Source organism: Aulostomus chinensis, chromosome 11 (genome assembly GCF_037954235.1).
Source record: "Aulostomus chinensis isolate RoL2024-O1b breed Wild chromosome 11, RoL_Achi_v1.0, whole genome shotgun sequence".
Lineage (NCBI taxonomy): Eukaryota > Metazoa > Chordata > Actinopteri > Syngnathiformes > Aulostomidae > Aulostomus > Aulostomus chinensis.
The window spans coordinates 9,561,660-9,586,852 of NC_141330.1; the positions used below are offsets into that span (position 1 = coordinate 9,561,660).

At 41.2% G+C, this 25,193-nt stretch overlaps 3 protein-coding genes across 4 annotated transcripts; 1 reads left to right on the top strand and 2 right to left on the bottom strand.

Annotated features, from left to right (window-relative positions):
- Positions 1-3,894, top strand: LOC147253175 (uncharacterized). Its single transcript, XM_086218744.1, has 7 exons — positions 1-32; positions 325-422; positions 528-653; positions 1,751-1,900; positions 3,079-3,132; positions 3,217-3,321; positions 3,434-3,894. The coding sequence occupies exons 1-7, from the start codon at positions 1-3 to the stop codon at positions 3,544-3,546; spliced, it is 678 nt and encodes a 225-aa protein (XP_086074870.1). The 3' UTR covers positions 3,547-3,894.
- A 45-nt stretch (positions 3,895-3,939) lies between these two features.
- LOC147253176 (uncharacterized) lies at positions 3,940-9,105 on the bottom strand. Its single transcript, XM_086218233.1, has 11 exons — positions 8,912-9,105; positions 8,716-8,785; positions 8,531-8,588; positions 8,145-8,255; positions 7,816-7,959; positions 6,894-6,966; positions 6,703-6,755; positions 6,492-6,617; positions 6,310-6,332; positions 6,088-6,178; positions 3,940-5,978 (listed from the first exon to the last, which is right to left on the bottom strand). The coding sequence occupies exons 2-11, from the start codon at positions 8,782-8,784 to the stop codon at positions 5,677-5,679; spliced, it is 1,050 nt and encodes a 349-aa protein (XP_086074359.1). The 5' UTR covers position 8,785; positions 8,912-9,105; the 3' UTR covers positions 3,940-5,676.
- A 991-nt stretch (positions 9,106-10,096) lies between these two features.
- Positions 10,097-24,485, bottom strand: iffo1b (intermediate filament family orphan 1b). 2 transcript variants are annotated; one of them, XM_086218231.1, is made up of 9 exons: positions 23,097-24,485; positions 20,338-20,398; positions 18,585-18,680; positions 17,546-17,686; positions 16,919-17,103; positions 16,713-16,839; positions 15,728-15,817; positions 14,493-14,623; positions 10,098-14,416 (listed from the first exon to the last, which is right to left on the bottom strand). In XM_086218231.1, exons 1-9 carry the CDS (start codon positions 24,065-24,067, stop codon positions 14,317-14,319), a joined length of 1,902 nt encoding a protein of 633 aa, XP_086074357.1. In that variant the 5' UTR covers positions 24,068-24,485; the 3' UTR covers positions 10,098-14,316. The 2 variants fall into 2 exon arrangements, with proteins under 2 accessions (XP_086074358.1, XP_086074357.1); XM_086218232.1 differs by lacking the exon at positions 18,585-18,680 and having other exon boundaries at positions 10,097-14,416.
- Between the last annotated feature and the right edge of the window lie 708 nt (positions 24,486-25,193).

The window sequence follows — 25,193 nt, forward strand, 5'->3', positions numbered from 1 at the left end:
ATGTTACAGTCTCTTTCACCGTCTCCTCAACAGTAAGTCATGCCTTTGATAAAGCTCTCTTGTCATCTTAAATCTTTTGTACTTTATCTATCTTTCACTCACATTAAGTGAGATCTAAAGGTTTTTTTAGGATGTTGGTCTTCATTAGTCCGACTGTTGTACAATACAATCTTTCAAGTTTTGATGTGTGTATGCTTTATACTTTGTGTGCCTTGCTGTCCCGTGTTATTATATTGACTTGAGTAAGTGTCATGCTCTCCTTCTTCTCCACTCCAACCCCCAGATGCAGACCCTCTTCTGTATTGCTTTAATTTCCCTGTGCAGTCTCTCTTACTCCTCCGTGCTCTCCAAACAGTGCAGTGAGAGACAATATGCCTGGCCGGTATTATCACCACGACACTGCTGTGAGAAGTGTCCACCAGGTAGGGTGACTTGTGACTTCTCTTCATCTTGATAGATGGATTGATTTAAAAACGACAACAACAACAACAGCAAATCACATCTACAAATATCTGTGTATATTATAGGTAAATATATGTTATGGCGGGCAACGGGCAATTGTGATCGGAAGTGTGAACCTTGCCCAGCTGGTTCTTACATAGACAGCGACAACGTGGAGATGCAATGTGAATTTTGTGTCAATTGCAATAAAGGTAAGTAATTGATAGACCATGATTTCACATTAATGTTTGCCTGTAAAATAACAAATGTTAGGGGATGTCCCATTTTATGTATCGTGGTGGGATACAGTCAGAAGGAGATGGGGGGGGGGGGTCTAAGAAACACTCACAGTTGGTGGGTTTCTGTTTGCATGGTTGTATGATCAGCAGCTCAGCCTACCGATAAGTGTGAATGTAGAACCTCAATCAGAAGAAGAAAGAAAAAAGAAAAGTGGTAAACATCGGAAATAGCAGCAGAGACACAAAATGTCACCTTGTATCTGCTACAGGTGCATAAACACAGAACCCATTTAAATGTCACCATGGAAAATGAGTAAAAAACAAGTGAAAACAGCTGTATTCTCAGTTTTGAGTACAAATGGTTTTGGCATTTGTGCTTTGAAAAGGAACCTGTCTGTTATTGAGGGTTTGACACACTTGTACCCAGCCCACAGCTGTAAACAAACGTTTTAGATCTGGCATGATGCCGGACCATCTGGGGGCTTCAAAGCAGTTAATAGCAATGGAAAATAACTGCTGTGGAAACTAATCACCCCACACGAATCCCCCACCAGTAACATCAGCTTTACTGTGATACTTTCATTCAGCTTCACTAAATCAACATGTTAATGGTACACAAAGCCATCATTCTGGGTCAGACATGCAGACTTAGGGGACGCGTCACTTTTAAACTAACGTTTAAACAGATTAGATCATTCTCAGCAACTTCCAATATATATTTCTGCTTTTAGGGTTGAGTATCGTGGCTCCCTGGGGCTGATATGACCATTTGAACTCACATCTGAGGATGTATGTTTATCTATCTTCAAGTATTAAAGCATGTTATATACATACTGCCTTCACTGAATGACTTGTCTATGGCTAAAGACGTTTTACACACAGTGATATTATAACCCTCTTATGACTTGAAAGTGTAGTCTTTACCGTCTGTGCTCAATTTTGAGTCATTTCCAACTTTATGAATCATGTTACTTGAGTCACCTACGTGAGTCATAATTAAAAACATTATAGGATTATGAATATACGCTTTAATAGATTGTGCTTGTTTCTTCGCATGATTTGATTTACAGGAAATTTGGATTATGATTTAAAATGCACCCCCGTTCGTAATGCCGTGTGCAAATGTAAAGATGGCTACAAATGCAGGGACAGAGAATGCACGATGTGTTTGTTGGTACCAGCTGCCATCAATTCCACGCTGCCCCCCTCAAGCCTGACAGGTAGGATCATCCATGTGGTGAACAAAAACTTTACACTGCTGTGTTTGCTTATGTCTGACGATGGGAGCCAATTTTTTAAGTTAATTGAAATGGACATACATTGCACGTCTGGTTGACAGCTATTCAGGTCTCAGGGGCCTCTGGGCCCATTGTGACATACGTGCAATGCTGCTGTGGGAGGTTTTTTGTTCCAACCAGGACGTGAGTTTTAACGTGATAACTCAAAAAAGTTAATGGAGTTGGTTAAAATCTGGTAGGATGATAGTAATTAGGTTGAGTGTCAATTAGATGTCTTGTTGGAGTGCCCTGAAGTTTGAAGTGTTGAAAGTTATCACATTTCATTGTCTAGTTGTGCTGCATCACTCAAATAGTTTCCATATCATATCATATTTTTTTTTAGATGTCACAGTGCAAGCTAAACCTTTAACCACTGGAGGTCAGTACAGACACAATCAGTTACTCGCCAAACTAAGAGTTTTGCTACATCTGTGTCGTTACATTGAAAAACTGAGAATCCTTGAATTTTTTAATATTTCAAGTTCTTTAAATCCTGTGCTTCATCGAAATCAATGTGGCTGGCTTTCTTAGTACATCCCCACCACATATCGGGCTTAAACTATTCACACCTGCAGCAACGCGTTTGAGACGAGAGATTCTGGGGACCCCTTGCTCACACAATAATCTGCCACATCAGTCATTTAGTAGGTTTTGTTTTGAGGGTCAGATGGGATTTTTTTCTTCTGTAACAGCTGAACACACTCATCACTTGTTTCTTGGGCTATAACTTTGCACAGTTGACATACATTTTCTATACATACATACACACACACACACACACACACATATATATACACTGTGTGTGTGTGTGTATATATATATATATATATATATATACTGTATGTATATATATATACATATATATACTGTATGTATATATATACATATATATACTGTATGTATATATATACACTGTATGTATATATATATACTGTATGTATATATATATACTGTATGTATATATATATACTGTATGTATGTATATATATATATATATATATATTTTATGATCACAGTAGCGTTTTCTCGTTCCTTTTCTGTATCGTGACGTCTCCTATTCCTACTGATTTATCAGCATTTACACTGAACTGATATATTCTCTTGACTGTTTTCCCTTCCAGACCCACAACCTGGAACTGCTACCACAACCTCAAGAGCAACCAAACCACACATAGGTAAAGCGGGTTGTGGCTTCCAGTATAACACAAGGTAAGGATTGAACTCTCCAGTAGACGCTCACCTGACACTCTCTCACACAGATATGACGGGCTACCTGGTGATAGTTGCCCTCCTGTGTCTAGGAATAACCCTGATTGTCTTGACAAAAAAGAAACCTGTTGCATGCTGGATTAGATCTAATCAAAGTAAGTACATTTTTTATTGAAAAAAACTTTTTTTTAAATTTTGATATTTTGATTGTTAATTATTCTGATATTTTAAATCTAATTACTGCTATAATCCTGGCTTGTTGCTCAGGGTACTTTGTAGCTGATAAACCTGCTGCAGTAGGAGCATGCACAGAGAGCGAGGGAGTGTCAAAGCCTGTCCAGGAAATGTGTGGAAAATGTGACCAACCTATCGAAGTTTGAATCGAATATCAAACACATATTGAGACCGCACTTGGACAAGCGATAGTCAGACATCTTGGGATGCACTGCACACCTCAAATGGATGAGAAGGAAACGTCACCATGGCTCACACTGACGAGTGGATCCACAGAAAACTGCCTCTGCACAGATGGAATGTGGGACATCTGAGGTTATAATATAAAAGCTGAGATAAAGACCAGTGGTTATGCATAATTTAGAATTGTGCACCATGCTGCTAAATGTTGGTATGTACTATGGTACAGGAAATTTAACATCTTTACATTTCCAAATGCGATGTATATAGACTTTATTGTAATTAACACATTTATTCTTGAATTTTCTAAATAAAAAAATATTAAAGTCTACACCAGTTTTATACTTGATTGTATTTTATTAAAATAAAACTAACACAAATATAAATGAACTGTAATGATCAGCATCCTCCACAAACCTAGCTAGGATTTTATGTTTTCATAACATTCCAGGAACTTAACATTCCTCTGGTGTAAAGGGGCAACATTTCCAAGACATTCCTGCATGAAAACAATGTGGAGTTATTTATAGGTTACGGGGAAATTATTTGACAGACTTTCAGGGAAAATTCAGGATGTTGTAGGAATGTTAGGGGGGAATGTATATACCATATTTCCTGTCTTTGTAAATTTACTGGTATGTGACTTAAAGTTGCGCAAATGCTCCGGAAAGGAGATTCAAGGACTGCAACAGAACCAAAAGAGAACGTTATCACTGCATCCTTGGCTCCTGTAATGTCACCGTAGGTTCTGGGAACATGGTATAGAGAACTATGGAACATCCCACATACATCCTGAATGTTCCATGAGTATCCACCAAAAACATCCCCCCCATCCCTTAAAGAACAATGGAAACATTACAAGCTTATACACAACTTTGACACTAGTGAACATCAGAACAAAAAAATCAAAGGAACAATTTGTTGCTGAGGAACTTTTGTCTCTTTAGAAACCATAAAGAGAACATTTTCATATGACTTACTGAACCGTATGGCGATGTTCTTTATGTACACAAAAGCCCAAGTGACAGTAAAATAACCAAAGGACATTGTATTGTTATTCTAAAGTCTTATAGGGAACACTGAGTTGCAGGATTTTCATAACTAAGTATGAGTATGCATTATCTGCATGCAGCGTCTGCAAAATAGCTCCTTCTGCTTCATCAGAGCCCAACACTCCCTGCACTTTGGAGGGTTTAAGCACCAGTTTCACAGAAACCAGAAAGAAACCAGGAGGCCAGACAAACGATGATTTCTTCACCCACATTCTCTGGTACTCTAAATTCAAAATAAACCATCTGGTTTCCAGTTGAGGTCAACAGCTAAAAAAAAACCCAAAAAACAAATAGCTCCACTGACGAATGCTGTACAGCAGGACTTACATAAAAAATTTTATACAAAGGGGTTTATGAACAACTTTAAGAGTAATTCTGCTTCCTTTAAACATTACTCACAACAAACTCTACTCAAAAACCGACAGCACAATGCATAAAACCAAAAGATTTTAAATTACACCACTAAAAAAAGCACCTTAACTGAGTGTAGCGTTCAAAAACCACATGTGGTCAAATAAGGCAAACAAACATGTAATTGTCACGACAATGCAAGATGTAATCTGAAAACATGGTTTAGATACCCGATGAGCCCCCACCCTGTCAATAAGTGCCTCAAGAAATGCAATATGGGGGAGTCTGGACAAGGTTTTTACTTGAAAGGATTTTAACTCATTCAAATAAATCAAAAACGGTGTGTGGAGATCAACGTCTCTACTGGCTTATGTGCTGTGGAGGTCTCACAGGTGCAGAAGGAATTAGCACATCGGCCAACTAATAAATTATGACAGGCCCAAGTGAACTCCACCTCTGATGACCCCGCCCCCGACCTCCCCCTCCAGGTGCTGGGGAGGCAATGCGAGGGCTGTCACATCTTCTGTTTCTTACCAGATGCGGACCGTGAAGATACTGCAGAAACAAAAAAAATCCACCAGAGTGTGAAGCAATCTTTGAAGATCTCTCGAAGATGAACCTGCTCCTCATTGGTCTGTGGAGTCACATTTGTCCATGTGTCTCTGGATCAGTCTGGAGGCCAACGTCGTCGCTTCAACACAAGCCCTCAGGGATATTGATGTTGGGTAAAAGCACCTCTTCTTTGGACATATGGTAATCTTTCCCCTGCTCCTGGGAGGGAAAAAAGATGTTTTCAGCATCTCCGCTCCTCTCCTCCTCGGACAGGTGAGCACTGGGTGAAGGTGTGGGATGAAACATGGGACGACCTCGGTCATCTTCATCACTGCTGAGTCTCTCCGTCATCTTTGTCCCTTCAGTCATCGAGCCGACTTGGCCGGAAGGCTGACTGAAAAAGCTGAAGATGACTGTGCCTGGGTTATGGACATGGACGGGACCTATAGAGACGAGCAACCACACGGTCCTGTTGTTCAGTGGTTAATACAATAACAACTCAGATCAGTCCCAGTGCTGCAACCTCTGTTTTCATATAACAGTCATCAGTACCCAGATTGGCTGTTGGGAGGGAAAAAGGCAGCGGCTTGATGCTGCATCTTCTGTCTTGACTTGACTCTGTGGTCTTCTGAGAAGCATCTCCCTAAAGTAGAACACCCCCACAAAACAGAGGCGCACAAAACAGAAATGAAGCCATAAATAAACGCATGCACGAGAGAATGAGCACTACAGAGTGAGCTGCTGCTTCTTTCTTTTTTTCTTTTTTTTTTTTACCTTGTTACACAGCTTTGTGATTGCTGGAAAACAAAAGATTAATATATGAATAACAGAACGTGGGATCACTTACGCACCTCTGAGGCTAAGACATCTTTTCTAGTTTATGTTTTCTCTCGTGCCAAGCGTCTCTTTCCCAGAAGGGATGTGATTCAGTGCTGACGCACTGAAACACACCTTACCTTGCTTGAAACACGCTTCATTGGAGGGGTGATACATGCAAAACAGGATCATGAGGGCTATGCATCCAATAGCAATCACTGGAAACATGATGGCTGCCACATGATGGCTGGACCTCCCTGCTGTCTCTAAATAATAAGAATCAATCAAACAAGCTGCTCTCACATAGCAAATATACAGCAAATATGGAAGATTTTTTCCTCACACACTCACCTTTGAGGAAAAGTGTTTCATTACTTGCCGGTATGGAAGGCTGTGGGACAGTCCTGGAAGAGACGTTTGACAAAGATCAGATCAGATAGTCATGCTTTTGAAACTTCACTTGTGTGTGTGTGTGTGTGTGTGTGTGTGTGTGTATTTTTTTATTTTTTTATTTATTTTGTACTAGAGAGTTCATGACTCACTTGAGGAATTGAAAGGGTCCAGCAGATGTGCTGCTACGTCCTGAGGAAGTGGAGGAGGGAGCCTGTGTACCTCCTGGGGTATAACAATTAAACAAGTTTGATTTCATCTCTAAGAAAACAAATGCTCCAAAGACATACATGAGTGTCCTTCCTCATTTTAGCTTGAGGTTAAATGTGGGCTTTTTCCTCGTGCACAAAGGTCATGTCCTTGCATTGTAAGCTGAGTACACGCCTACGATTGGATTCATTAATCAGGCTTTTGAATTAGAACCACTGCAGAATCTCCTGTTTCCTGATCATTTGTACTTTTCCACCAGTGTATTTTTAACCATATTACCAGTTACATCTTGTGTTTCCTTTAACTGACAGCCGTATTTACTGTTGTTTTTTTTGTTTGTTTGTTTGTTTTTGGGTTTGCAGGATTACATAAAAACCATAAGGCGGATTTTTGCCTAACTTTTTCTTTTTTAAACATTGTGTTTGTTGTCCTCTAGTTACTTTGGCACACACTGGACAGGAAAAATCTCGGGATGTCTCTGAATATGTTCATGAACTATGAAAAGCACATCTGAGAAGGTCATTCTATTAAATAATATTTGTTACAAAAAAAGACGAGTTACCATTTTTCCTGTAAACATTCAGCTGCTCTGAAACTGTCATTTCATAACTTTCATTTCAAACGTAATTATCTTGGGATTTTCACCTATTTTGGCTGCAATATGTACATTTACCTTTAATGAGGGAGTTTTTGTGTATTATCTATGTGCATTAACTTTGCTGTTTCTAGTAAAAGGGTGCCTCCACATTGAAATAACACCAGTGTAAAAGGATGTTGGGCATGTTTACTGGGAGGCCGCCCACTGGCCGGGGCCTGTGTACTGTAATACATCGGAGTCTTGGTGGCTCACTGCTCAGGACTTACCTGCAGAGTGCGCAGCCTGTGTCTTGACACAGTATCTGCAGTTGTCTGTGAATGAGACATTCTCAGAGCAGTGGAAACCGTCCTCACAGACGCACTTGAGATCAGATGTGCTGGTGCAGTTCTTGATCACCTTCTTATGGAATTCTGAGACGGACAAAAAAAATAATTAATGCGAGTTTTCATTACAACTAAAAGTCATTTCAAGAAATGCAAAGAGATGAAAACGAGGGTCCTATTAATAGATTTTCAGTTTCTTTTAGAAATCCTAAGATCTCGATCATGAAAGATGAAATCATCAACTTGGCATATGTGAATCATAGTTTTCTCACCTTGCCTGCAGTCTCTGTAGCAGTGATGGCAGCTGTCTTCACGGTTCAATTCAGTCGTGTAGCTTCCAGAAGGACAGGGCACACACTCAGTGCAAGACTTCTGATACTGACCTGACACAGCAGACAGAAACAAGTGGCATACATTTAACTCGCACAAGCGCATATTAATGAAGGATGTGGTCGCAGAGCAGCATGCCTCATTTTTTCATCATCAGGAGAGAAAAAAAAAAAACAGCAGACAAAGAGGAAACAAAGGTACAGCACCTTTAACAGTTTCAGCGTTAAGTTCCACATATTAATTATTGCTGATTCATTCATCCAGACGGGGAATCGAAGATAAACAAAGGACTGACATAACAAAAGTAGATTAACTGTGTTTTCCTCACCTGCAGGGCACATATAACACTCTCTGTCACCCACTTTGTAGGACTGGCTCCTCTCTTTCTGTTAACACATCAACAAAAACAACTTACCCAACAGACCATTCGAGTAATATTTTCTCTTTGAGACTCAATCAACACGTTTTTAGAGGAATTATAGGAGGATTTCAGAAGAGGGAGGAAACTTTTACCAGCAGGGAGGTGAGAGCCAGCTGTGCAGAGAACATCAGGACAGTCAAGAAATGTTGCAAAAGCTGCATCCTACGGAGGAACATTTATTTAGTTAAAAGGACGTCAGCTACAAACACCATCAAGAAAGTTTAATGCTCCATTTGATTGCCTTATATCTTCAAAAAACTTCAACGGCAATTCAAATTAGACATTTACCTTCAGATATAATGCTCCTCTGGTTTTCCCTCTGTTGTTTTGTTAACTCTTCTCAGTGTGTGTGTGCACCCTCTCTCTTCTCACTCACTCTGCCCATCCTTTGTCACTGTTTCCTCGACTAGTTACGTCTTCCTGTCTCCTCCACCCACTGAACTCTGCAGGCTGCTGTGTTTACTAGCTTAACTCTCTCAAACACACACACACACACACACACACACACACACACACACAGGCACGCACGCACACACCTGTAAGCACCATGACTATCGCATCGTCATTTTCCATTCAAACTGTAAAGTCTGACAAAGATGAATCAAAGAAATGTTCTCTTCAGTTTAAGAGGCAAAAACACAATGGAAAAGCAGACAGTGATGGTTACAATGGGATGTTTTTCTTTGTTTTTTTAATATTTAAGTAAATCGAAATGAACTTTCATTCATTTAACAGAATTTGATGGCAGTTTAAAGGGTCAGTTCAACCAAACCACAAAAACGTGATACTTACAATCCAATTTAGGAGTTTCATTGCCTGTATGTTTTAAAACTGATGAGGGATTAAATTTTATCGAAATCCGTTTGGACAGAGGAATAATAAAAGTGTCGAGAAGAAGTTAGTTGACAACATTATGTTTACATGTGAACATGTAAAAAAAAAAAAGAAAAAAAAAAGTATTCACACCTGAAGTAAAACAAAAAGAGTGATGAACACATTCAGATTAGCCTTCATTTTGTTAGAAAACACATTTTCAGAATTCATCAACTAAAAGTACACAATCAAATTTTCTAGAATGAGACGAATGAACTTTTTTTTTAACAAAAAAAAAAAAAAAGATGACCTGAAATTAAATCGAAATTATCCAAACACCTGACGAGGTTAAGGTTAAGGGTCGCTACAAATGAATCCAGGGTTATTCAAAAAAAGGGTACAATTTTCTTCAACTAAGATGAAAAATATAATCCTCAGACGTTTAATCAACCAAAACTTGCTTCAACCAAAGGAGGATCGGGACGACGACATATGATGACAACCAACGAGCACATTTGACACAAGGCTTTTGGAAAAGGCTGCTGAATTTAACAGTAATATCAATAAAACTCTACCTGATATTCTTTCAGAAGGAGAATTTCATACTTACCTATTTCATTCAAACCACTTACACAAATAATCACACCCGCACACACTCCTGCTGCTCAGTTGCATCTTTTATTTCTTTCCATCTCTCTTTACGCATAACATACAGCAGAGAAGCTTTTGAGCGACTTACTTTGTCTTTACGTTCAAAGCTGCGTAGTCACACACATTAAATTATCAATATTACACCCAATTCACATCCTCAAACTGTTGTGTGCGCCTAAATAGTTTGAGGAAAGCCTTTCTCTAGTGTGTAATGACATTTAAGGTGACAATAACAGCTCACCTGTCATCATTTCCACTGAGAATGTAGAAGGAGCAATCAAGTTACTCGCTCTTAATGTAAAGCTTTGCAAGTTTCTGGTGTGTGACTGTAGACATTGTTCGTTTGCCCTCTTTACATACCGATATATATATACATATATATACATTCAAAGCTATATTTCTTAACACACATAATATCAAAGCCACCGTACAGTCATTTTTGCTTAAGCATTTGCATTCCAGTAGTTAAATTTTAGAGTTATTTTTAAATTGACTTTACTTGGCAACCACATACACTCATAAAGAGACCAATGGAAAAACTCCATCTCCATTTAATTTAAATATTTACACATTTTTCTGGTGATAATTGTCAAAGGATGTTTCAGTACGGTTGGCTGAGTCAACATTTTCAACAGGGAGGAAATAACAGGTTTTTTTTTCTTCTTCTTCATGTTGTACATTTGCCCCAGTAAATGTCTTTTTAAAAACACTCTCTACAAAGACATTACACCCAAAAACACACACACACACACACACACACGCGCGCGCGCACGCACACACACTGACACATGCATACATAGAGATTCACTCAGTGTGTGAAAGTAAAACTATATAAAGAGAAATGGTGTGTTTTATGTCTCTTACCGCCTTCTTCTATATTCAGTCAAACCTTGGAATCAGCTGATTCGGCGAGCAACACATGCAAGAGATTAAATTCAAATATGTCCCCCTGTCGGTGAAGTGTGTGTTGCTGTAGACGCTAAAGCTGTGACGGTGTTGCACGTTTTGCAGAATTACTGAGTTCATGACTAAATGTGCTCAGAGGATCATCAATAAAGTAAAAATGAGGTATGTGGTAATTTATTATTCTACTCCTTATGAGGATGTATACATAGAACAAATATAGGTTTTTTTTTTATTTACAGTGTCAAACTTTTTGTTACATGTTTACAGTAATAGTGCTGATTGTTTCATATACATTTTTGCTCAGCTCCGCCTCTCTGTGCAAACAGGCTCAAAAATAGGTTTCATTATATACATCAAGCACCTCGGTGAAATAGCTTCGGCAGCATTATTCTTTTTTTTTTTCAGCAATATTCTGTTTCTTCAACAACTGAGTTCATTTCATTTTGGCACTGAACAGCTAACTCCTCAGTGTTGCAGTAAACCATGCAGCTGACCTGACTGTAATCCAAGCATTACCGCTGAAAATAAAACTTGTGTTTAACAGCGCTTCAGCGCCAGTGCTTCTTCCCCTGCAGGGACGTTGAGAGCAGAGCGAAGGACTGACAGATACTCAGAGCATGAGACGGACGGAGGGAGGGAGAGAGAGAGAGAGAGAGAGAGTGAGAAAAAGAGTGAGTGAGAGCGAGGGAAAGCGGGGGAGAGAGAGAGAGAGAGAGAGACAGACAGACAGACAGACAGACAGAGAGACAGAGAGAAGCTCTGGAGTAGAATGGGGGAAAAAAGTAGCTTCCCTTTGCGTCACCAGTTCATCAAAAGGTGCTTTAGGTTCCTCGGAAGGCAACAAACTGTTGAATCATCAGATGTTTTTGATCAGGGATGCACGATAATATCAGCACGTTATCAGAATAAGCAGACATTGGTCATGTTTTCGGCATCGGCCCAACAAACCAAGGCAGAAGATACATGTTTTTTTTCCCCCAAAATGTTTCGGAAATAAAAGTTATTTTCCAAATTCACAATGTTTAACTATGTACAAAATAATATGAATATCATATAAACTCATTTTTCTATTATCATCGAGACCTGTAAATATCGGCTGGTGGCCAATTGTAAAATATCTGCAAAAAGATTGAATATTGTGCATCCCTGGTTTTTGTTGTTCTTGTAAAATATTTAAATTGACTTTGGCATAAGGACTCCTTTCCTTAAAATAGTTTTTTTTTCTGCTTTTACTACATTACTTTCAAATAATTTTCAACTGTTTCCAGCGAGACATTGCTGCGTACGAGGGACACCTACATCACGTAGGAGCTTACAGCCACGGCTGCAGGTACATTGGAACGTTTGTTTTGACATAACGGATCGATATTGACAGATATTTCAATAGAGAGCCATTTCAAAGGAAACCTACAAAGCTTTATTCTTATTTAAAGTACAATCTAATTTCAATTCCTATCATTTTTGGGTTTTGCTGCTATCGTCCTGTGGCAGCCATACTGGGTTATTGATTAATACAAAATCTGAAATATGTCTTATTTTCCTAAATGGATTTGCTTCATATTTTAGCCAATTGTTTAACAAGATATGGCTCTTAATTTGACAGTGTAGGATCTGAAATTTCCACTTCCCCCGGCAGCCATACACAATCATAGATTTTTTATTTTTTTTTTCCCTTTCGTAATCTTTAACATCTCTTACATGACTTGGTGGATTTTGTGCGCTATGACATTCAGTTGTTTTACTGGCGGGTGGAGGAGGCGTGGTGGATTAACGGTATGATGATGAGCATGCTACATTTAGCAGGCAACTGACCATGTTTAGTTTTAACTGCAGTGACAACACGAGGCATGAATCTGAGCTCGTTAGACCTATAATCCATATGTCCAACACAAAGTTTACCACTAGATGAGCTGAGAAACGTAAGAACATCAAACGGTTTCAATCCCAGTGACTCACTGTAAATAGGGATCACAACAAACTGTAAATGACAACAAAATTTAGGGCAAGACTTCCTTGTTAAATCTTACAACTTTAACAACGGAAGGGGAGTCTACCAGTAATAGGAATTATAGTACAGAGTTACAACTTTGCATCACACAGCTAGTATCTTGGTTATTTTTAAGTGACTTTTTTTCCAGGTTATATTTTGATAATCAAAGCAGATATGTAATGATTTATGAATGACTGAAGCTCCACTTCGCTCACGGCTATATCTCTTTACTCTACAGATGCAAAGCAAATGCCGACTCTGCAGCTGAAAGGCAGTAAGAAGCTGAGTCGTGACATCTTATCAGACTTGAATGCGCCCATGACGCATGCTCATGACGGCTAAATTTACCAATCAAATGCCACAGAACTGCCTCCTGTCCATTTGTTGATGGAAATTTTAGACCGAGACCATTTTCAATATGAAGAGTCCTGATTCAAATGTTTGCTAGAGGGTGTATGCTATGATTCCCTTGAGCTGACTGCACTAAACAATCCAGTGTCACCCAGGGTCTCACCTATGAGCAGACCTCTTCCTCTAATACGACGTCTATGTGAAACAGTCAAAACAATGATGCAGCTTTGCGACTCAATGACGGTTTCTGTCCACAAAGTTTCCTCCAACCTGGCGCCCGGTCACCTGATGCCAAACTGCAAGAATGTGTGTAGTATCAGTTTTGGACGTGCAGTGCTGGAATTTGATAGCTACATTTGTGGAAATAGTGAGCCAGGTAGGTTTAAGAGAACAGACTAAATTAGCATCTGGAGACCGGCATTCAAGTTCTGTCTACATCAGCAAGTGACACATTACTAGGTCAAGATGTGAGTCACCGATTTATAAAAAACACAAGAGCTTTCAACAAAAGGCTGCTGATGCGTTCCCATTTCTAAGCTTCATATTTTCTGTTTCTAACAGAGCGTTGTTACTGTAACCATGACAACAAAGGTCAGGTACCTTTAAGGAAGTAATGAAAACTCAATCAACTGCCTCATCGGATCCTAAAACATATTCCTGAAGGCCGATTCCTTTTATTTTTGAGAGTAGCACACTTCTTTAACAGGTGTAACCTTGAGCGTCATGTTTTTAAAGCACGTCCAAAACTGGTACCAGAGGAACACTGACCAAGCGTCCATGTCACGGTTGGGAATGCGACGTTTCCTCTGCTAACCTGATCAAAGTCAATTTGCATGAATAACAAAATAATGAACAACATGACTCAGCAAACAAGGAGGTTTGCGTGTATACGTGGTGTTGCAAGAGTTGTCGATGCGTATTAGTGTGGTACTCTAGTTGGAGGCAGCAGAGGTCACATGACCACAGCCTCTCAATCCTGGTGTCAAGACCTCCCAGTACACATGGAAGAAGGTGGAGACGCTGAACTCTTGTCGCTGTCTCTCTGGTCGCTGTCCTCGGCAGATGCAGGTGCTGCGGAGTTACTGCGAGAGCCCAAAGACACGAGTGAGATCAACCACAGAGACATTTCATTTCTTCCGCTGACCGGTTTTCACGCACCTGTCACCGCTCTGAGTGATGAGTCTCCTGCAGGTCTCCATCTGAACATCCAGGCCCCTCTTCATGGAGCACATCTCCATGTACTCGTGCAGGTGTCGGTTCATGTCGCTCTTGGCTGTGGCCAGCTCCAGCTGCAGTCAGATAGATTATCTGTGTCTTAGTTTAAAGTTAAAGTTTAAAGGATCAAAGTTAATACTTAACAGCTCACTAAACTACTTAAATAACATTTTTTTTTAAAAGTTGAGGTTTCGAGGTTTGAAAAGCAATATCATTAATCATTAACATAAAAGGAGCAGACCCGTCCAGGGTGAACCCCGCCTCTCGCCCAAAGGCAGCTGGGATAAGCTTAACAGGATCAGCAGTAGAAAATGGATGGATGGATGGATAAAAGTAGCAAAGAAAGAGAGAAATGGATTCACTGGGCCATCTCATATCATATGAATATTTTTTCCATGTAGAAAAATCTGCCTGGTAAGTATTCACATTAGGCTGCGCACCAGATCGTTTTAAAATTGTGGTGGAAAGGAGAACAAACTGTCATCCATTTCAGATAAATGCGACCAGCCACCACTGACTACGGCTTCAGCTAAGCTCTTATGAGAACTGCTAGAGGAAATACTTCCTGCCCAAAGGAACAACGCTCTTCAATAACTCACTTCTGTCACAACCAAACCCTGCAATTTTTGGCTCCTTCAGTAACTTCATTCATGATTTGCCTTTTCTTTTTCTACCATATTTCATTTTGGAACTTGAATCTGTCGATCTAAGTTGACTTTATTCTCTATTTGGCAAAAGCAATTATAAGGAAGAATAATTTGATTACAAATTTGATGACATTCAAAACTTAATGTAATCTATAACTGTCAAAGCTCAATAAATATCAAATTATGTGGTGTGAACCGGACATGACATAACTTGATCAACAGCATCAGCTTCATACTTCTTGTTTAAATAAAAACGTTTGAATATTTCTGGGAATTCACTTGTTTGCGAGTTGTTTGTTCATCTTTGTGCAACTTCATGTGTTAACACAGGAAGTTTGATTGCATGAGCATGTGAAACAACATGAGATTGACATGTTGACTGGACGATCACGTCATGTCACATGATACTGCGTAACATGCTTTTCTTTGTGTTCCTTTGTGTGTTCAGACAAGGTTCCGTGACAGTGGCGACTGCGGTGCACAAAACTACAGTGATCATATGTGACACTAAACACAGCACAGACAGCTCACCTCAATCTGGTCAATCGTCTCTTGGTATTCCTTCTCTCTGGACTTGAACAGACATTCAGTGTCATTGATCACCTTCTCCAGACAGTCCTCCTGGTGGAACATACCGGAATTGACACTCACGTTCAATGTGGACTGAAATGTGTGACATCGGTAACTTGATGAAACAGTTGATCTGTAGTAAACAGATCGTGAGTTTGTGTTCGTAGCGTCACATGATCACTAACGTGTTAAAACTCAGCCTGTTTTATTCTCAGCTCACATTTCACTGATTAGAGCAGCTCCTCCCTAAGGGGGATGCCAGACTGCTCAAACAGCCGGCAAATGAAAGCAAATTCCAACATCCGTTTCTTGGAAGCAATCACACCAATACAAAGTGTGTGTGTGTGTGTGTGTGTGTGTGTGTGTGTGTGTGTGTGTGTACAGTGCTTCGTTCTTCAACAGCCCCGCCACAAAAGAGCGTGACGGTCAGCGGACCTGAACACTGGTTGCCTGAGACGGAACTGAACGGACCGACACGTCAACCTGCTGCTCTGCACGTCAGCTTCACTCATGACATCACAACTTTAACACCCTGAAACCAGCTAAAGATGGTGGTTGGCCACAGCGCACCCAGATGATGCTTTCTCAGAGTTCTTCACCCTGATGAGCAGGTTAGCATCTTACAAGGCAGCCTCCGCTATCCATGGATCAATGTGTGAGTGGTGTTTTGAGTGACTGGTAGACCAGGAAGGGAGTCCATTGCAAGATGGATGCATAAACACAAAAGCAATTTGAAGATATTGCACCGCACAAGCTCGTACGATATTTTACACTCGTAAATACGTGCAGATTACAGCACAGAACCATAATACCTGACATAATACCCCTGCCTATTAGAAGCAGAACCATAGAGGACCATATCATCAGGATTGAGCCCAGAATGCTCCCTGACTGCGTTCTCCATGAGATGCATGCATTTGTGTGCAGCTGAAAAGCCACCCCATACCTCTCCTGGTGGGTGAGCTGGGTCTGGAGGTAGAGTGCAACCTGGGAAATCCTCCCACAGTAACAGCGTCTCCTCGGTTTCCTCCCACGCCAGACTGTCGCAGTCATCCTCAAATTCACATTCCCGCCTGAAATTAAAATGAATTGCAAATATTAAGGGGAAGAGCAGGATTAAAGGCCTCCACTGATCAAAGTTCCCCCACTCACAGTTGGTTCAGCATCCTCTGCATCTCCTCATTGATCTGATTGGCTGATGAGCCACAGTGCTCCTCGTCTTTCGCCAAGCCTCCATCACTTTCAGAGGTGCTGACAGGTTCGTCACCCTCATTCCCGTTAAGAGAGAGAGGGGTTTGTTTCCGACGGCAGTTTAAGGATGACTGGTTGTTTGGAACCTGCAGAGGTATTAGAAATTTTAATGTTTCAGTTTTTGACTTTCAGTCTTTTGTAGCGCAGATTTTGTTTCTACTTCCTATCTTTGGGCAGTGTTCCCACTCGTTTTTCATTACCTGCCTCACCCAAAAGTAGTTCACCTGTTTCTTGATTAGGAGCCCTGTGTTATTTAACAGTTTGATCCCATTTCAGTTGCAGGATTATCTTCTCTTCATCCATGTAGCTCACCAATCATGTTCCTGTGTCTCGGCCCTTTGTCAGATTTATTACCTCCTTGTTTGACGTCCTGCTCTTCAACCACTCATGGCCTGATGGATTCTGGTTACTCCCAGCCTCCTGCTGAACTGCTTGCCCTCATTAACTGTTACAGGATGTTTTTCAAGGCTTTTTCCTGGCTTCTGTTTTTGCTTCAGGGACATGAATTGATCTGTTTTGGCTCATTACCTGGTACATCTGAATCACATCTTCACAGTTCCTCTGCTGAGCGACGTCACAGAGGCGAGCAGTGATATCAATCCTACGGCAGATGTCCATGTCCACTTTCATCGCTTTCTCCTGGATCTTACAGTCCAGATCAGACAAGTTCTGAGGAATGGCAGGCAGAAAAAAAATACTTCAAATAAAGGTTATGGTAGAACTCTCCAATGTAGCCAATGCTTTAAGTTTAACAAGTAGCTTTGTTAAAACAATTTACAACAAATATGAATTCTAGACAAACCATTTTTTTTTGGTGACCGATTGTGAGAAATTCATCTGACTGGTTCTTCCCCCAACATGGTTCTTTGTTTCCGACTCATAAATTTGAGAGTCTGCTTGATAACAATGCATTTACATCTAACTGAGAGATTCTGATTAGATTTGAAGAAAACCTATGCAATATTATGAGGAATGAGTGACTTTTGAAGGCCGTTTGGATACCGACTCCATACCTGCATAAGGCACAGATGCAATACTCCTTGGCTGCACCAGACTGCACTTCATTATCATACTTGCGCACCTGCCTACACAGGCGGAGCACAAGTGGATTTGCTAGTTAAAGGGAAAGGATGCTAGGCATAAAAATATTATTTGGCCAGCTGGAAACTAACATAGGGCCCTCTGAGCAATTTCTACTTAATTAAAAGACTTTCGTCCTGCTTTTTTCCAGTAAACCTGCATTTCACGTAAGAGGTCTTCTTGTTTGAGAAATGCCAAGCTAGAAAGACAACAACACACTGAAGGAGGACAGAAACCTGCCAAATAGATGTTCCACAACCTGGCAACATAAAAGCCTTTTGATACATAAAGAAACAAACATAAGAGTTTTGGCATCATGAAACTGGAGAATAGTGTCATATCAGAGAGGTTTTTTTTGTTTGTTTTGGTTTGTTTTGATGTGCCACAGTCCATCCATTGAGATGCAGGGGGACAGTTGCTTTCTGCAGAAAGCCATGAGAATGAATGTATGACCACTAAATGACTGTATGGGCTGTTCTTTGCTCACATTGCTCATGAGGCCTTTGAAGAGAACCAGTTCTGCCTTCAGCTGCTGAACTCTGAGAGCCAGCTCGTCCTGACAGCCTTCACTCTCCTGCAGGTCCTGCACGCGCACATGCACACACACACACACACACACACACACACACACACGCACACACACACACGCACACGCACACACACACACAGCAATGAATGACACACATGCACATGTAGGTAGCAAATGCACATGTACCAACAACCACAAAGAGGTCCTGACGCCGCTCTGTCTTTACTGGAAATGTCAAGCTTCATTATGCAAGAGGTCATCAACAAAATAAAAGCTTTTGTCAGCAAACCACACAGAAACATTGTAAATCACTAAATGCATGATCGTCTCACAGGAGCTCTAGGTTTGTCTGATGGCATGCTAATTGTCTCTCCAAGTCTTCAAGTCCAGTAAAAATACTGGTCTCAAGTGGTGCACATGGTCTCCTGCTGATGTGGTAAATGGTGTAACGTACAGATTCCTGTCAATGGTTCACATACGGTCGAACACACAAGTGTGTGCTGACATTTGCACACAATTTTCAAACCTCAAAAACACGCACAGGAATCAGATGTAAACTTAAAAAGACAGCAGAGCGCAAACATGGCAACAATGACAGATCAAAGTAAAACTTTATTCAAAATGGATGTTTTCTTAAATGAAAATGGGCCATGAAGATTAATCAATGGATGGTCAGTGGTCAAATAAACATAGAAAATCAGTTACAAAGGCTGCAAAAACTTTGCATGAGTTGGGGGTTAATGTAGCAGCTGCAAAAGGAGCGAGAACTGCTCACCAGTGGTCATCAGCAGAAAGTCAGTGAATCTTTTCATCTGATAATTAAAGCCAGGCAGGGTAAACACACATAGACTAAGTCTTGGTTTAAAGTCCTCTCCAGACAAAAATCTCTGTTTCTGCAGGTTGCTAAAACTTGAATGTTTGAGCTGGACCAGAAAAATATGCGGAAGTTGGACACTACATGGCTGTTCTCACTTTAACTAATGGAAGTGTAATAAAAAGCAGATTTTAAAAGGCAGATATATTATTGTAGTATGTAAAAAAAGCTAATCCTAACTACACATGCACAAATCTGATTTTATAAAATAATGAATAAGTAAGAAAGGCCAATCATCAAAGTTAGCAACAGTGTAGAACTGATGTGTGACGTAGCACTTTAACATACAACAACATAGACCCGAATAAGTCGGCCTCACTCACACTGATAACTCATCCAGCTATTGGAGTCAATATTAGATCAATGTCTGATATCAAAACTTAAGTGCATAACCTAAAACTGCTTAAATATTTAGCATTAACACAAGTGTGATATCAGAACCCAAAATGAAGCAACACTGAATACAGAATTTATAGTGAAGCGGAGAAATGAAAAATATTTGCAAAATCATATATTCTGAACATTCTGTTGAATAAGGGAGATGGCGTAGGTGTCATTTCTACAGTTTTGATGTGATAAAAATCCTATTTTTCCCAACATTATGTCAGACACAGTACAGTATTTGCTGATGCCCTGATTCATGTCTGCAGGGGATCTTTACATCATCACACTCAAGAATTGATCTGTTGTCGGTTGTTTCAATGACTCAGGCTGATGACAATATGTGACTCAGACATCATACATTAACTGTGCACATATAGGTGTCTATGTGCGTGTGCGCGCGCACACACACACACACACACACACACACACACGCACACACAGGCCTAATGTTACCTCTTGCAAGTCAGCAATCTTCTGTTGCAGATCCATCCTCATTGTGTATTCTTCTTCCCATCTAGGAGTCACAGAGATGAAAGAGAAACGTGTTAGGTGTGTGCTTTCATACAGAAATGCAGACTAAGAATTTACATTATGTGTCTGCTCAACTTAACTAATCAACAAATGTTTGGGGCTTTTTTTTGGCATAAATTCTGAGGTGCTGCATCAAATCACTGTGCCCAGTCAGGAAAGTAGTTCCGGCTATGTTTCTGGTTCTAAAACTACAATACCTCCTCTTTTAAAGTTCATCACAAATGTTATACGCAACCATAGTTCTGTTAATGCAGCTTTGGAGAAAAGGGTATTTTGTGACTTTTGATGGAGCTATGCTACACAGCCCATCCGTGCTACAGGGATACTTGGTGTTCAGCTGGTCTCTGGGGGTCTAAACTCTCTAATGTAGGCACAGTGGAGAGAAGGACATTCAAGAAGCAAGAAAGCAAAACACCTTGGATAAAAGGACTAAACACAGATGGCCATCATGGGCTGAATGCGCATTTTACATGGAGACGATTTTAATCTTGCCGAGTGTCTATGGATGGAAAATAAAATATGGCTCCGATGGCGTTAAATCATCAAGATACAGTCCAGATAGAAAAGAGAACAATCAGATATGTGAGTGACGGGCTGATGAATTGGCTGTTTGATGAATGGAGTACCACTGTGATGCTGAGCCCATAAATTTAAACTGTAATACATTTAAAGCTCTGAACTGCGATCCCAGATTCTGTGGCTTCACACAACACGATGGCCCAGGGGAAACCCGATCACTGCAGAGACTGAATCCACTTATACAAACGCTGCTTTAAATGCAGAACGCTGCAGCACATTTAGACCTTGAGGGAATCTCAAAGAAACTGAGTCATGAAACAGGAGTTGTTGTCGTACAGGAGGCCCGTTTGATCAGTGAGGTGAGAGAAAACAGAGAAGTGCTTCCTTTTGCAAGCCAAGCCCCCATCTAGTAGTTAGAGCTTGCAGTGCGTGCTGCATTGCAGATACAGTGTGGAGGGTAGAGGTGGGGGTGCAGCGGGAGGGATGAGAGGAGGAGAGAGGGCGAGAGAGACAGAGGGCGAGAGAGGGGGAAGTGTTTATGGTTTATGTCAGAAAGTGTGTTAAAGAGTCTGCAGGTGGAGGTGGAGTAAACAGAGAGATGTTGTCCTTGAAAAAAAGAATAAAAATAGCTACAAATATTTGACGGCACAGGTAATGCTCCCAGTTGGAGTCACGGGTTGGAATTTTCCTATTGTGCCGAGGTAAACTGATACCGAAGCTTGGAGAGGCGGTTGAAGAACAGCCAGGACTACTTAGAGAGGGCTCAGCAGGTGACCTCATCTGAGCGCCAATTCCAGAGTAGAGGTCACACACCTGAAGGGCACGTGTCTGCTGTCACACACTCGCAGCCTGTTCAGGACAACACAAAGAGCCCACTGTGCTGTCTTCAGGATCTGCATGGCTGCTCATTTGGATATAATATGAAGCAAAACAGTAATGAATGTGCAGGGAGATGAAGCCCAAATAGTGATGTCACTCATGACAGGAAGTATGGAAATCCAAAACAGTAACACAACACAATACTGGAACAAACCAGAAGTACATGCCAGGGACTGAGACAACTATCAAACCTTCCAAACAAAAACACCCTAACAAAAACGACCCACACAAGCTACAAACAAACCAAATCAACTGTTTTCTCCTTTGATGCCCTTCCTGTGTTCTCAGTGCTTCATTTGTATTTTAACATGTGTGTGTTGTTTTATCTTGAGTAGGTGTGTGTTTTATGTGCCATCCTGTGCAACCGCATGTTCAGTTTCCTGTTTTTTGGTAAGCACCTACCATAGGCAACTGTGCCAGCTCCAGCACGTTTGCACTGAAGCAGAATACTGATGAATGCACCATCATAATACATAAATATTCTAATCGGTGTGAGACTCGCGAGATGATTTGGCCGATAATTCCAAGGGAAAATCCGCCTGAAAGCAGAGCTCTTGTGGCAGTACTAGATGTGTTTGAACAGGTGATGTCATCAGGATACACATATCCTTTTGCTCAGAACAGCAACTAATAATGTGCATGTTTTCTTGATTGATGACAAGAAAATTTTCGCTGACAGAGTCTCAAACTCATCAAAATCTCAGTCCTGCTCTTATTTTTGCTGTAAATCTGAAAATTTTCAATTTAGTTTGGCATGAAAAAACCCATTTAAAACATCGGGAAAGGTGTGTTTTTTACTTCACAACCCATGAAAATTACTATTTTTCAATGGTAAATTTTCCATTTAAATAAATTCGAAACAGTCATTCAGCCTGTCAGAATCACCTCCAGGATCTTTGCCGTCACATAATAAAAGTCTTCTGTACAATCACCACATGTCCTATTTCAGGATGGATCTTTCCTAACGGTTCTCTAAACTAGGCCCCCCCACGGGTGAGTCAACATAAGGGAAGCTTAGTGAGCTCTGAAATAAACACATGACTGATCTTAACATGGCTGCTGCAAAATCTCTGACCTTCATTCTTTATATTTAGCACCTGCCGTGTTCATTTTTGGGGTGTATTTCTAGTGTCAGCACCTGCCTTTGTGGTCACACATGAAGTGGATGAAGGCTGGGTCAGGCTGGATTTGTGCTGACTCGGCTTCTGCTAGAGACAGCTGGTCTGCAGCAGCTGCAGGACAACATTGTGAAAGAGTAATATAAAGGTTGTCACCCTGTTTACCTGCGTTTATACTCGTCTCTCTCCCTCTTGACTTTAGCCAGGACATTATACAGCGCTCTTATCTCAGGGGTGATGGTGTCAATCTGGACCCCGACTCCATCCGGGTGCACCCAGGACACCCCAGGGCTGGTCAGACGCTCTGCACCAGGGCCAAACTTGCGACTATGGTTGTAGGACCAGATGGTGCCTGGGAGGAAGCGGGGAGCAGGGTTAGAGGAGCTCCTTGTGCCGGTGCTGGCGTTGGGTGGAGCGGGTCTGGAGCCCGGAGAGTCCACAGATGGGGAGGCCTGGCTAATGGTGATAGCTGGGTTACAGGTGATTTGGGTTGAACTGCAGCTCTCAGTGGCTGAAGATGGGAAGGATGACGTGAGAGGTGGGGGGAACAATGTAGTAGGCCTCCTGGCTGAGTTGTTGGTGTTGTGGAAGGGAAGGGATCCGGGCCTGAGGGGTATGGCTCCCACAAATCCAGTCTGCACACCAGCCTCTTGGGTATGTGCACGGTTTTCACAACATCCACCTGGACAGCCCTTGTTGGCATCCAGCGCTTGCTGCAGCTGCTTCTCTAGAATCTTATTTCTGCGTTCCAGCTCATGAACTTTAGCCAGGAAGCATCTGAATCTCAAGTTGAGGGTCTTGAGGACACTGATGTTGGAGCCCAGGTCGTTTCTGAGAGCCATGGCTGCGGGAGGATGGGGCACGGTGCGGTGCTGGTAGTGGTGCAGGTAAGGAGAGTTAAGGGAGGCTGCGCTGAAGTCAGGCCCCGGCTGATCAGGCCCAGCGCCAGGGAGATCAACCAAAAGAAAAGACGCCGGGTCCGACCCACCGAAAACGGCGTCGGGGAGGAGGCCTGAAGGAGAGTCTGGGTGTCCGGTCTCCTGGCTCTGCTGCGGATGCTGTTGGAGATGCGTGTTGGCCCCCAACAATGGATTCATGCTATGGTATGGAAAACTAAAGCGCTGCAGATCTGGCATGAACACGGACGGGAAAAGTCTTTCTACAAAAGAATATAATGGTGTGAATATGATCTATCGCCGAACCTACCGGGAAGAAGCTAAACGCCACTGCGAACCGGATTATATAACCGTCTCAGAATAAGAATCTTATCCTTAAAGCTGAAAGGTCTTAACGTCGGCGGATGGATCAGCGCACTAAAAAGCATCCAAACGCTCCTCCGAACGAACTGCGACCAGGAATACAGAAACACTCGATCTGCGTCTTGGTGTTGGGTTTCGCAAAATAAACGCAATTAAATGGAGAAATGCTACAGAGCGTTGATGGGTAACAAAGACGTCTGGTGACACAGCGTCCCTGAAGTTCTGGCAACAAGCTATGACCGCAGGACGGAGCAAGTGCAGCAGCGACTGGAGAAGCCCTTCTACCGTAAATACTCCTATGGAGGAGCACTGCTCCGTTAACCGGTTGTTATCCGTAGGATACGACGCACAGCGTGGGATTTATTACCCTGCTGGTTTTGTTTTAAGGGCGTGACGAGGAAGCCATTTCAAAAAACAAAAGGCTGAATTAAAATAGCGAGATGAAATTCAGGAAGCAGCAAAAAGCAATAAGGAGTGTATTATATTTGCCCTCTTTATCAGTATTATCAGGTATTGATTTATTGTCTTTAGGTCGCATGACATGGAAACTATTGACATTTGCATTGAGATGTTGATAATAAATAATTCACATAATTCTACGACACCAATGATAATGTCTGGTATTGATGTGGAGATCTGGGGTCACATGACAAGGAGGTCATGTGGAGAAAAATTCAATTAATTGCGTAAAATGTTTGCACAAAAATATTCAAAGAAAATACTAAAAAAGTAAAATGCAATAAAAAGAGATGGGTCTCATTATTACTCTCCAATAATAATATCTGGTATTTGAGTCACAATTTCTCATAAATCATAAGTTATTGCAAAAAAACAAAATTGAATTTCAATCAAAATATTGACATGTAAAAAAAAGAAGGCAGAGAAATATGATAAAATGTGCCTTGTGTGAAAGTTCCTGTCATAATATCCGGCATCATTTTGGAATTCTTAGGTTCCATGCAAATAGCCTTAAAAAAAAAAGGAATTTGTATTAAATGTTCAT

What these genes read in the sequence shown, in the direction of transcription:
- LOC147253175 (XM_086218744.1), top strand. Translation starts at nt 1, where the DNA reads ATGTTACAGTCTCTTTCACCGTCTCCTCAACA. An exon ending in TTGTGTCAATTGCAATAAAG is followed by an intron (nt 654 to 1,750) that starts GTAAGTAATTGA and finishes TTTGATTTACAG; the next exon opens with GAAATTTGGATTATGATTTA. An exon ending in GCCCCCCTCAAGCCTGACAG is followed by an intron (nt 1,901 to 3,078) that starts GTAGGATCATCC and finishes TTTCCCTTCCAG; the next exon opens with ACCCACAACCTGGAACTGCT.
- LOC147253176 (XM_086218233.1), bottom strand. Translation starts at nt 8,784, where the DNA reads ATGCAGCTTTTGCAACATTTCTTGACTGTCCTGATGTTCTCTGCACAG. An exon ending in TGAAACACTTTTCCTCAAAG is followed by an intron (nt 6,618 to 6,702) that starts GTGAGTGTGTGA and finishes CTTATTATTTAG; the next exon opens with AGACAGCAGGGAGGTCCAGC. An exon ending in TGAAGCGTGTTTCAAGCAAG is followed by an intron (nt 6,333 to 6,491) that starts GTAAGGTGTGTT and finishes TTTGTTTTCCAG; the next exon opens with CAATCACAAAGCTGTGTAAC.
- iffo1b (XM_086218231.1), bottom strand. Translation starts at nt 24,067, where the DNA reads ATGCCAGATCTGCAGCGCTTTAGTTTTCCATACCATAGCATGAATCCA. An exon ending in AGACGATTGACCAGATTGAG is followed by an intron (nt 14,624 to 15,727) that starts GTGAGCTGTCTG and finishes ATCTGACTGCAG; the next exon opens with CTGGAGCTGGCCACAGCCAA. An exon ending in ATCACTCAGAGCGGTGACAG is followed by an intron (nt 14,417 to 14,492) that starts GTGCGTGAAAAC and finishes GGGCTCTCGCAG; the next exon opens with TAACTCCGCAGCACCTGCAT.